Genomic DNA, 13,487 nt, shown 5'->3' on the forward strand with positions numbered 1-13,487 from the left:
ATATATATATATATATATATATATATATATATATATATATATATATATATATATATATATATATATATCTTTTCTCTTATAAACATATGAAATTAAATCAATGGAACCTATGAACATGTTGTTGAATGATATTGAACTCAACTTTTAAGCAAATTAGGTTTTAGATTTGACTTTTGTGGTAAAAATCGAGAAAAGATCTTGATAGAAATCACTAACAAGAAAAATAGTTATCAATAAAGTTATTATTCATAAATATTTGATACCAATGTTACGATAATAAAAACACAAATGAAACTTCATACAAGAATCATATATAGAATAATTGGCAGCATGTATATAAAGACTCATGAGTTAACATGTTAATTAGCATTTTAGAATATGATAGCATGATATTTTTTTTAATCAATAAATGTTAATTTTTTAGTTTTATTAAATATAGGTTTAATTACCCATTTAGTCTCTATAGTTTCCAAACTTATTCATTTTAGTCCCTATAGTTAATAAGTGGTTTTTTTAGTCCTTGTAATTTACCATTTAATTTCCGATAGGTTTCTACCGTTAAAATTATTTGACACCGTTTAATTATTGTTGCAGGCCGTCCTTCCTCGAAGCTCCCTTTCTTTCGGGAGGCCCCCACCTTGCAATCGATACTGCACTTCCACATTGCAAAATCGGCGTCACCATCGACCTCTCCTACACATGCAAAGGCGAGAAATGGAGAGAAAAGTTTTGACGGCATGGTGTATAGCGGGCGGGATTTTTCGTTTGAGACATAACACTCAACGATGATGAATCTCAACCCGTGGTTGTTGCCGTCAACTATGAATCTGAACCCGTGGTTGTTGTTGCTATTTGGAATCAAATAAGGACTCGAGGTTTGTACGTGGTTGCAACCATTGTTGGCGGCGTTGGAAGAATAGATCTATGGTGAAAATGAGATGGAGGGGAGCGGCGACGGGAATGAAAAGAAACAAAACATTTGTCAACATCGTTGAATGTTATGTCTCAAACGAAAAATCCCGCCGTACACCGTGCCGTCAAAACCTTCCTCTCAATTTCTCGTCTTTGCATGTGTTAGAGAGGTCGACGACGACACCGATTTTGCAGCAAGTGCCGACGGTGAGGGTGGAGGTGGAAGTGCAGTATCCGTTGCAAGACGGAGGTCTCTCGGAAGAGAGGGAGTTCCGGGGAAGGACGACCGACAACAATAATTTAACGGTGTTAAACAATTTTAACGGTAAGGACATATTGAAAATTAAATTGTAAATTAAAAAGATTAAAAAAATCACTTATTAACTATAGAGATTAAAATGGATAAATTTAAAAATTATAGGAATTAAATGAGTAATTAAATCTTAAAAATATTAGTGAAAGACATTCGAACAATTTCTTTTTTCTCTTTTCTCTTTTTACTCTTAAGTCCTCACTTTCCAACCATCAAATTAATTTTATATTTGAGATGACAACCCTCTCATTGTTACTCAGATAAGAGGATCTCTTCCCACTCATAGTCATAGTATAGTTTGGGTGCAGACAAACTGATTTGGGCACTAACGAATGATGGACCAGCAAGCATATATACATTTTTACCTAAATGTTCGAGTTCCTCCTACTCGTACTCTTCCATCCTTTGGTTCATGTGAAAGAAATATGGAAATGGCGCGGTCCTAATCACATATACGGACCCTTTATGTGGCTTCTCTGACAAAGGAAAAGTGTGAATGTGAGATGACCAACTAGGTTGGATACTTGCATCACCTTGCTTCTTCGTACGTTTGCCTATCTAATTATGGTTCCGATATTCCTCATGAACCACGACGTGACACGGCAGCATCTATTTCGATTTTGATAGAATCAACTTTCGGTTTCTGCCACTTTACCAAAATATATTTATTCAATATTTATATTCTCCAATTTTAGCATGTGAACTGCGAGTGATTGGAATGAGGACTTCCAATTTTAAAACATGCATTGCTATAGTTTTAACCGAAGATGGTTTAGTTTGATTGCTGACAATTGTCCACCCAATCACTCGCTTGATTGCTGATTAATTATTTAGGACAATTGAACTATGTTTATAGGAGCATTTCATCTTAATTTTTAGATACAGCAAAAATTTCTGACAAATTAAATAATATTGTTTGAGTTAAAAATATCTACGTTATGTTACAATTGATTTTCGTAACAAAGTTTTTTTTAATAATAATGTTCAAAAAGTCAAAATCAAAGCATTAAGAGATTTTTTTTACTTCCAAATAATTTGAATAACTTTATCAAAGTTGTTGAGCCTTTTCTAAAATATTTTATAAACAACTTGTTGTTAACCCATAAGTATTTGAGTCGTATATCTTAAAGAATAATTTTGGTCAGTTTGAATTCATCTTATACATATCATTTTAAATTAATTAAGGCTACTATCATGTTTAATAAGATTGGAAATGAGTCGGACTAGAATTAAATCTCATGAAATAATTTTTTTAACTTATTAAATTGTCTAAATTTTAAACCATGTCAAGTAAACCCCTTGTTTGTTATAACGCATTCACATGTAAGATGATAATGACCATGAGACGTATGATTATTAATTATCCCCTGTTAATTACCCTAACCTTTTATCAGTAGTTAATTAATCACCCTATTTTTAATACATAATAAAATACATAGTACTCAAAATTTTGAATGTCATGACCCCTGTCACTAAACATATACATAGCTTTAATTTGCCCCTGCTATGGAATAAAGAGAGCCCAAACAATATACTAGTAAAGAAGGACATGCGTTCGGTATTTTCGGTATATAGTACAGTTCTAGCACTTGCTAATTCATTTTTGAGAATATGGACACCTAAATAATTTCATTGACCTGATACCTTTATCCACCTTATGCTTGATCTTTCCTTCAGAAACTATAAAACCTTAGCCTTGAACTTGAAGGAAGAGAATTTGATAAACTTATATCTTCAAGCTTCGTCAGTGACCTCTATGCATGATTTCGTCTCAGTCATCATTACTTATCTCTTCTTCCACGCTGCATGTGCTACTGTATTTATTTTATTTTAGATTACTCATTGCTCATGATATGAAATTGTTGATCCCATAAATGCTTTCTGTATATTGCCTCCTACTTTCAAGTGTTTATGAATTTATTCAATTTGATGTAAATTAAAAAAAAAAAGATTATCCTAAAACACTCAATTTTATTCAAATATATATTATCTTAGCAAGAGATCCATGAGCAATGAAGGTTGCGAAATATATGGTGTAGGATCACGATATGAATGATTCATTACCCTAACGAATCACTGTAAAAGCAGGTAAAACGAAAAGGTCAATAATCTAATTTCAATTCTCATATGTTTGCATTCAAAAACACATTCCTTAACTTGAATGTCGAAGTATATTTCTAAGTATTCACTCATCACCATCGAGAAAGGAGACAACATAAGAGGGATCGAGGAAGATACATACATATTGACCGTTAATAATCTAACCGTTAAAATATTTTTAATTACTATATTTTTTTAAAAAAACAACTATTAAAATTAATTTTGGAAATAAAAATAAAAGGAAATGTATAATTTGAAATGATTGAGATTTTTTTTTTCTAACTACAAGTATAGTATGTGAAGTGAACCACACAAAGTGAGAAAATAGAGAGCGCTAAAAGTATCCAATAGAAAGAATGAGGAGAATAATAAGAGTCTCAATTATGATTCTAATTTATAATATTATCATAAAATTTGTTAAACAAATACTCCTATCTAATTTAGATACTCTTGTAAGTTGTAACAACAGAGCCTAAAAAGTTGTCTATGCTTGAGGCCTAACTAGATTACACGTGCTGTGTTATATATGCTTGAAAAGAACTGAATGAAAGGAACAAATCTTTTGTACATGGTGACATAGATAGTCTATGCGGAAACAACTGAATTAGAGCAAGATTCAAGTTCGATTTGAATTTCCTTTCTGGTCGAGCACTCTTTTTATGTTTCTCTCCAACTCCACAATCCACATCTTTCACTTCCACGTAGAAAGAAAAAATAATAATAATAAAGGCAAAAGTCGATAGCAACGGAAAGTGATTAGTCGCATCACAAAGGTCGAATTTGAGGAGAATGAATGTTGAGAGGTCAACCCTTCCGCCATAAGCTCCAAACCATAGCATGTGGCATGACTTTTATAGGAGCTAATTATTCAGTTAGTGACAATGTCTTTCACTTACGCCCATGTCAAAAAGCTGCCATGGATATGATATATGCTCAAAATTATGGCCCAAAAACCAAACACAACACTTCATATTTTTAATTTTTTTTAAACATAATTAATATATTATCAGTTAGGAGCTAATTTTTTTACTGTAGATGCATTTAATTAAATTCTCAAAGTTATTATCTTTTTTTCATACATAATTAATATATTATCAAATGTATGAACCAATTAGCGAAATATTTTAAATTAAATAATGGTCTTAAGTTTAAATTTTAAATATGTAACTAAGTTAAGAAAAAACTTTACTGTTGTACCAACTTAACAAAATTACTTTCCATATAAAAAATAAAAAACTAATGTAAATATAAATTCAACAAAAAAGAAAACAAACTGTTCAAAAGAATATACAGAATACATTGTTTGGTATATATAATTTAGAATGGAACATAGCATCTAACGATGGGGTGTTGTCGTGATTCTCGTGAATGGGTTGGTACCGACGCGCTAGCATCAAGTATCAATCCAAATAACATGAAAAAATTCACAGGTGTTTATGTTCACTTATTTTTCAATTTGTATAATGAAACTTAACATGTGTTTGGTATTTTTTTTTTTTACCAATACTTTGATATTATAAATTATAAATTAGGATGTATAATGTTCATGAAACTTCTAAATGTTTCTCTTCTCTCCTCCATGCACGTGTAGGAGACATAAAGTTATGAAGCTTGTGAGTTTAAATAAACTCTTGAGAGGTTTATATATTCGATTCGTGAACTTAACTTGTAGATTTTTGAAAGTTTACTTCATATCAAAATAATAATAAACTATTTATAAATAATATACTAATTAAACATTTCAATAATATAATAAAGAAAATAGTAAATAATAAATTTTACAATACTTAAATAACTAAATCTATTATTACTAAATAATAATTTGCAAATGTTATAACAGTGACAGAGCATTCCCATCAAGGGTTTGATGTTATTAAATGTGAATTTTTTTTATTCAAAACAAGACAATAAATGGAAGTATGTTGAACACTAAACAAACAAAAAATAACTTAAAATGACTTACGTTTTGATATAATTTTTTTAATTTACTAACTCGTTGATTCGATAATAAATTCAAGAGTCTACCTAAAATCTACTAAAAAAAAATTTACACATGAATCAACTCAAAAAAATAAATAAATTTATAAAAATTAACAAATTAACGCGAGAGTTGATAACTATGATTATACATGCTTTCTTCTATCATCTAGGTGACATCAATGCCAAACCTAACTATTGCCTTGAGAATTTGCAAGTGAGTATGAATATATGAGAATTTTTTAGGTTTCTGGTCACATTTTTCTTGTGACAAGGCATATCTCACTTTGAATTTAGAATCTGCATCTGCAAACAAGAACACCGACCCCATTTTCGTACTGCAAATTATTTTGAACTGTGCACCGGCTGTGGCGTGTTTTTATCGTTGGAGGAAAAATAGTTTAAGTTTTTTAAATTTTATGAGGTGTGTGGACCCACAAAAAGTGTGCTTGAGAACTCAAAAATAAGGTTTACCTGCTAGATGGCCTTAAGGTTTCTATATAGAAAATTAAAAAATAATATTTTTTCTTGATTTTAATAAAATAATTTTGTGTTTTACATCTTTGTTAATCTTTTTATTTATTTATATTTCACAATAAATACATAAGTATAAATAATTAATTAAAGATTAAGTGAAAAATAAAAGTATAACCAAAAAAGAATAATTAATAAGATCTTAAAATTTATAAATAACAGATAAATAAATAAAAAATCTTAAAAAATTCAACAATTGAAAAGAAACTGAGATATTTTATAAATAAAAAACTTTTTTAAAACTTGGATTTAACCTTTTCATTAAATAAGTTAAGACCTTAAATATATCAAACCTTGATTTTTGGATAGGTGGGTTGACCAATTTCCACCACTAACAATGATTGCACATATACGGATACAATAATGAAGTTTTGATTAAGAAATTAAAATTAAAAATAAAAATATATTTATTGAAACTTATAAAATTGTGTTGTTTATTATCTATTTTGTGTTTTTATTTATTTTTATAGTAAATATTTTTTCTTTTAATTTTTTTACCAATATCCTAATAACACTAATTATTAATACCTAATAATAAATTGTTCATGAGTATTTTACTTGGTTTGGGTTTGATAAGGTACTTTAATAGTTTATCGATTACTTTGACTAACGTATATAAGTCAGTCACTAATAATGATAGCACATATACAAATATAATAATAAATTTTTGATTAAAAATTAAAAGTGAAAATATCTTTATTGGGACTTATAAAATTGTGTTATTTATTATTTTTTTGTATTTTTTTATGATTTATATAAGTCAATTTAGAAAATCAAGGATTTATAATAATTCATGAATCATATTTAATCAATTTAGTTAATTTTTTTTATTTTATAAGTCAATTTTAAATAAGTTATTCAAAAATTTATTATAAGTGTAGAAATTCAATTAGTTTTTCCATAAGCTAATAATGTCATTTTGATGATTAAGCCTTTTAAAGAGATTTTGACATTGAAAGCCACCAATAAGTTATTGGAATATTGAGTTTGATTTAATTAGATGAAACCTAGAAAAAATTATATTCGTATACAAAAGTCACACTTTTTTGTTTCTCACTTCAATATCTGAACATTAAACTAGCTAGACATTTAAAAATTCTTTGACTTCAGTAAGGTCAATTAATAAAGCATTCTATACTACTTTAGTAATTTTTAATGTATTACTCCTTAAACAGATTTTTTATGCCCATTAATGTGCGTGTTTGTGATAGAGTGACACTTCCTTAAACACATTTAAGGAATAATACGTATAACTTAATTACAAGGTAAAATTTATTACCCCTATTATCTATTTGGATGTAAAAGGAAATAGATTTTTTTAAAAAAAATTTGTTTACTGTCATTTGAGATCCCATCTATTCAACGATAAATAATAGCAGCCGAATGTTTACAATAGATTGTGGTGGATCTTGAATCCATTGATTGCATATGATGTGCTAGATAAATTTCTCAAAACAAAATGACACTGAATTGAAGATGAAAAAATCTACAAATAAAATATAAAACCTTTCTTTCAACCAAAAAAAAGAAAGAAAAAAAAACCTCCCTTTCCACCAGTTTTTCTTCATTTCATTTTTTCATATTATCTCATTTTCTGTCCCTTAATCCAGATACTTTTTATTCGTTTTAATAGTTGTGTACAACAGCACGTCTACGAAACTAGGTCAAAAGCAGCATGAGCTTCACGAATAGAATGACAGGATTCTCTTTCTCTCTGGCATGTCGATTGGAATATATAATAGTAAATAGTAATGATAATTAAACATAATATGAGTCTCATGGTCAAAGTGTTGATTGATAATAATCATTCCATATGGTTGGTTAGGACTTTTTAGATACGAAGTTTGGATAGAACCTAATTGTGGTGCTAATATTATTGGCCTCGTGCCAACTTCAAAGTCAACCGGGTATAAGAGTACTATTTTAGCATGCACAACACAAGCAAAGATGGAAGATGGTACGATTGGGCATAAGAAGGTACAGTGAATGAAATTGAAGGGAATCGTCCCTATTATATACTTTTTACCATTGGAACCACTGGATGTGACCACCCACTCCACCACCTTGTACAACTTAATTAGCTAGTATGCTTTCTAACGTATTTTCTGATCATTTGACTTTTGTTTTCTTGATAGATATTTATTAGACTTTTATTTTGTTCTTGTGCTCCATTTTAATTTTTTAATTGTAATATTAATTAAGTACTGTTGCTAAATGAAAGAGTCAAAATACAAAATTAAGTAAGGTTACTGTAACATTTTCCTAAAAAAATAGTGGAGCAAATGTGTGCACATAAAAACAGCAATTCTTACAATGTATAGCATAATAGAAAAAGATTAATATATATGCTGTGAAGTATCTTATCATTGACATTCAGTAGAATTCTACCTTGACACATGTCACCACATCCATTAAACTTGTAAATTGACTTTTAAAAAGTGTAAATATTTGTAGTTTCCCAAATTTGACACTCACATTTTGTCCCTCAATTTTAAAATAAAATAGGAACTAAAAATAACTTTTCTTAAATTTGAGATATTTTAAGAATTAAAACTAAAAGTGTTCAAATTTCAATGTTTTATATCAATCTAGTTCATTAACTTAATTTTGTGGTTGCTAATACTAATGCACTATTAAACATGTGGATCTATTAGTGTGGAAATGTTTTAAGTTAATCAGCGGTGTCAAGTTTAAGTGTTGAGTAGTTAATATTGAAAGAAATTTTTTTATTAACTATGAATTATCTTATATATCTCACTTGAATAAAATTGTTTACACAGTAAACGATACATGTGATATTGGTAAAAAAATTCAATGTATAAGGGGCTTATAATCACCACTACTTAGGTATTCATGTTTTTTTTTTTTTTTTTCCATGTGAACCTTGAAACAATACTCGTGACGATTTGTTTACATAAAAATACAAATGTTAGGCAGAATAAGTGTGCAACCTTGATAGAAAGATATCACATTTAATTTGTTGTGGCAAAAATATATAAACATAAAAAGGAGAGTAACAATATGACATATATGTGCGTGATTACTTTCAATTTTTTTTAATGTGATTAACATGTCAAAACAGAAGCGACAAATACTTACTTTTACATAATAAAAATATTCACTATTAGAAAATATACTTTTAACATCAACTATTTATGACATTCTACATCAGTTTTAAAAGTTAAAAGTACCGTTTTTTATAATAATTTAAAATTGACTCATGAAAAAACCGAAAAAAAATTGCCCCCAAAAAAGTCAAAATTTTCACCTCATCCAGCCAGAACATGGCAAATGAAGTTAGTTATATAATGGGCTAACAGATTATTTTCATGGCTTGATCCATGGGCTTATCTGTGTTATTTCCACACGGGCCTAAATATATCTGTTATACGACATCGAATATCAATAGTCTATGGTCTTACTCTTTGAGGTTTAGCTTAGCCTATTTTTTCCCTTTAAGAAAAAAAGCTTAGCCTGATATTTTAGTTAAGTACCTACGGTTGCAAACTTTTGAGGGGATGTATTCAATTGAAATTTTAAAATATTATTTTAGGATTAAAAAATCATGTAAGTTTTAAAAATTTTGTAAGAATGTAATGATTTTTAAGATTTTTTAATAATATTATTTTTAGAAAAGCTTATTAAGCCCATCGATTCAACTTATTTATATATACCGTTATTTTTTTATGATAATTAATATATAAGCATATAATATTATATTATATTTTAATGAAATATGTATGTAATATTATATATATATATATATATATGTATATATATATATATATGTATGTATATATATAATATTTTAGTGTTACAGACGTATTAATCAAGAAACCTTTTGATCTATTTAAGGATAAATTTGTCAGCCTATTTAAAGACTTTAATATAAAATAGGTTTTTAAGTTAAGTTACAAGTTAATTAGGCCATTTTTTTCTTTAAAAAATATGCCTATAACATGCATGCAGAAGGTCAGGTTTGGACTGTGAAATTTTGAAGCAAACTAGGTGAAGGTTAGGCAATATATATTGTACATATTGCATAGTTATATATATATTGTGAGTTTAATTTGTATATATTATCAATATAAAGATTTTTTACATTGTTATTTAAATTTGAAATAATTATTACAAAAATCATGTTATATATGACAATTTGAAATTAAATAATAGTGTAGAAATTTTTTATACTACGAGTGTATTCTAATAAAGTTCATTAATTATAAATATTAATTATGAGTATTATGTGTATTGCAGGAATTTTTATTTGATAAATATAAATAAATAAAAATATGAAAAGAGGCACAATTAATTTGAATGAAACTTAAAAAATTGATTAAAATAAAAATATTTAAAATCGTAAAGAGGGTAAATATGATTAATATAAAAACCAAAACCAAAGTAATTACAAATGCCGTGTGTTATTCTTAAGAAACTCTATGATATATGGATTTCTGTATGTTAGGGAGTTGTGTTTTGTTGTAGGCTGCTTTTTGAGCAGCATGTCATGGACATAATAACACACTATTATTGTGCGTAATGGTTAAGTAATGGAGAGGTGTAAAATTCAAATAATAGGTAAAACAGTGCTTTCATGAACTTTCATCTGTTTAAGGAAAAAAAAAACATTTTTAATTTTAAGGTGGGTGAGGAGTTGAACTACCGTAACTATTCTTACACAATGTTAATTCACCGTAATAATATATCCACACATGCTCCATGCAATGTAAAATTATTAACATTTTTAAGTTGTATTAATGTGCTGATTTAAATCATTGGTTCGAATAGTATTGAATTCAATCACCTTAAATAAGATTTTATGTTTAAAATTTATGAATAAAAAAAATATGACTGAAAATAAAAATTTTACTAAAAAATTAATTAATTAAATTTTCGAACAGAAATTTATGATCTATATTGATTTACTCACCAAATATCACGTTAAGAAAAATGTGTTGATCCATTTGAATTGAACAGAGAATAAAAATGTTCATATTATTGCAACAACTAAGAGATTCAATCATAACAACACAAGTCCGGCAACAGAAAATTATCAAACAAACAAAGCAATAAAAACATACACTAATCAGTAAATATATCACACACTCTCACAACTGATCACACGACGTAGGAACAAAAGAAATGGTCTCCTTTTCAAGATCATGGTTCACCAAAATGTTCTGCTGTTGAACATTTCCAAATATAGACATTCCACTAGAAGCACCCATGGCCAAACAAGCCACTCCCAAATTGGAGTCACCAATCATGTAGTTCTCAGCAGGAAGCTCCAAATCCCCACCCTTGAAATGGAAAACAAGCTTTGGAATCTCCACTTGTGTTGACCCTGATGGCAAGGAGAAACAAAGATCCAACCCTGTTGAGCTAGTTTTGTCCAAAGCAAGTTTGGTTTGAGAAATGAACTCTTTTTTGAGTGCCTCATAGGCCTTTTGTTGAACGTAGGTGATTGTGGTGCCAGAGTCTATGATCACACCACCATTCCCATCATCCCCCACTTCAAAAGTGGACTTCTCAATGGACAATCGAGTGTCCCCAACAGAGATAGCTTCAAGAGAAAGATAGTAAAAAGAAGGTTGCAAAGGGTTTTTGAGAAGAGGTGTTGTCACCACTTCTTTTGCATCTTTCACTTTACCCAAAGACCCCAACAACAAAACACTTTCTTTTGTGTCATCAATTGGGGTCAAACAATAAGAAAATCTTTGTTCCTTGAGTTGAGAAACCAAAGACAAAGGACCACGTCCAAGACCAACCAGCCCTGAAGCTTGTTCAAATCCATCACCTTCATTGTCCTCCCCACAACCAAAACCAATGTTGTGAACGGAAACCTTGTTCTTAGACTTCCCAAAAGTGAAAGTCTCGGTAGCCAAAACGCCTTGTGTCATTGAATAATCACCGTATGAATAAACATACTCACACCCATCACTGCATGTTGAAGAAGGCAAAGCACTGCACAAGCTACTACCGCATGAAACCTTGGAAAAAGAAGAGGACTTCTTGGGATCAAAAATGGGTGTTGGTTGTTTGTAACACCGTGTGCAAGGCTTGCACTGTGTCCATATAAGGTCACTGCCAGTGTCCAAAACCGCAGGGTAAGACACTGGTGGTGTTCCAATGGCTAACTCTATTAAGTACTCTCCATTTCCTGCGTGAATAGGGGCTTCTAACTGATCTTCAGAATCAGGTGTTGATGATGCTGCCAACACCATTGCATTAAGCTTCTGAAGCCTGCTCTTTCCACGCTTGATCCCGTGTTGGACACGCTCTAGTTTGGTTAAGTTTTTTCCCGAATCGACGTGGCGAAGCATGACTCGGAACCCATTTGTTGTTGGGCAAGGGTGCTGCTGCTTGAAACTTGTTTTTCTGGATGTTGAGGATGTTGGAGCAATAAAAAGACACGCTAGTACTAGAAGAAGTGCCACCAATGAAGGGTGCTTTAGTTTTGCCATCACCATGAACGGTGCACAATGTGGAGGAAATTATATGAAGTGGATATATAGAGTGAATGAGTGAAGGACAAGAGTGATGTGAATTGTGGGAATATATATATATATACACAATAAAGGTTTGTTGATAGAGAGGAATGATCTTATCTTAACTTGATTAACAATGAGAAAAAATGGTGATTTTTTTGTAACGTTCCCTTCGAATGTGGTGGAGAGGATTAAGAGAAGAAGACCAAGAAGGGGAGTTTTGGCTTGTCAAATTTTTCTTTTAAGGATACAAACAAAATACAAAAGGGGAGAGTGAGAGAGAGAGGGGGGAAGAGAACTTTGTTGTGGTGTAAACATAGGAACGTCGTGTCAATTAAGTACCGAGTCTTGCGTTGAGGTTGGTAAAAGATTTTATATATTTGTTGCAAAACGCATCTAAGGCAATATTGTCGTGACAAAAGCCAAGAGTCTCTCACACGTACGGTTAAGAGTCTTGGATTATATCACCAAAACGTGTAGTAATAAAAGTTATTAGTAAGATTAAATTTGTTATGGACAAGCACACCTGTTATGTCCCATTTATTGTTGTATCATAGATTTAATATAATTTACATTTTTCTCAAATAATAATAATAATAATAATAATAGTTCTTAGATTAGACGAGCGTCATATCTATCCGGTTTAAACAAGATTTTCCCCGATAAAAAGATTCATATAATTTATACCAAAGACGAGCACCGTGTTTTACTTTGTCTTGGAGTTAAGGGAGAGAGTGGCTTAGCTTTGGGAAGTTTATTTGTATTTTTTTGGACTTCTCTTTTTCTTGTTGAGCGAATATTACGTTAAGAGGCATCACCACATTGCTGACTAATCTAGGAGCAATCATGAATAGTGATTACTATAGATGTTGATCATGAATTGGGTGAACCACATAATTTATATAAATCATTATACCCGTATAAAAGTTTTATAGTAGTTTATAAAATGAGTTAGTACCAATATTTTTTTGTGTGTATATACACCTAAACGTTTTATTTTTCCTTTGTTCCTCTTTCATTTTTTTTCCGCTGGGTTTCGTCCACAAATGGATTTTTATCTAGAAGTTGTGAAGTGATTGGATTGGATAGAGGTTGGGTCATGGGTGGACGAACTGGTTTACTAATTGCTCCAAAGAGTGGAAACTGAGCTTTGTTTCAATTCC

At 30.0% G+C, this 13,487-nt stretch overlaps 1 protein-coding gene across 1 annotated transcript; it reads right to left on the reverse strand.

The window, feature by feature from the left end:
- Positions 1–10,805: 10,805 nt before the first annotated feature.
- LOC114415865 (aspartic proteinase nepenthesin-1-like) lies at positions 10,806–12,625 on the reverse strand. The gene has a single exon (XM_028380725.1). It carries the CDS (start codon positions 12,304–12,306, stop codon positions 10,945–10,947), a length of 1,362 nt encoding a protein of 453 aa, XP_028236526.1. The 5' UTR covers positions 12,307–12,625; the 3' UTR covers positions 10,806–10,944.
- Positions 12,626–13,487: the final 862 nt, after the last annotated feature.

Source organism: Glycine soja, chromosome 6 (genome assembly GCF_004193775.1).
Source record: "Glycine soja cultivar W05 chromosome 6, ASM419377v2, whole genome shotgun sequence".
Taxonomy (NCBI): Eukaryota; Viridiplantae; Streptophyta; class Magnoliopsida; order Fabales; family Fabaceae; genus Glycine; species Glycine soja.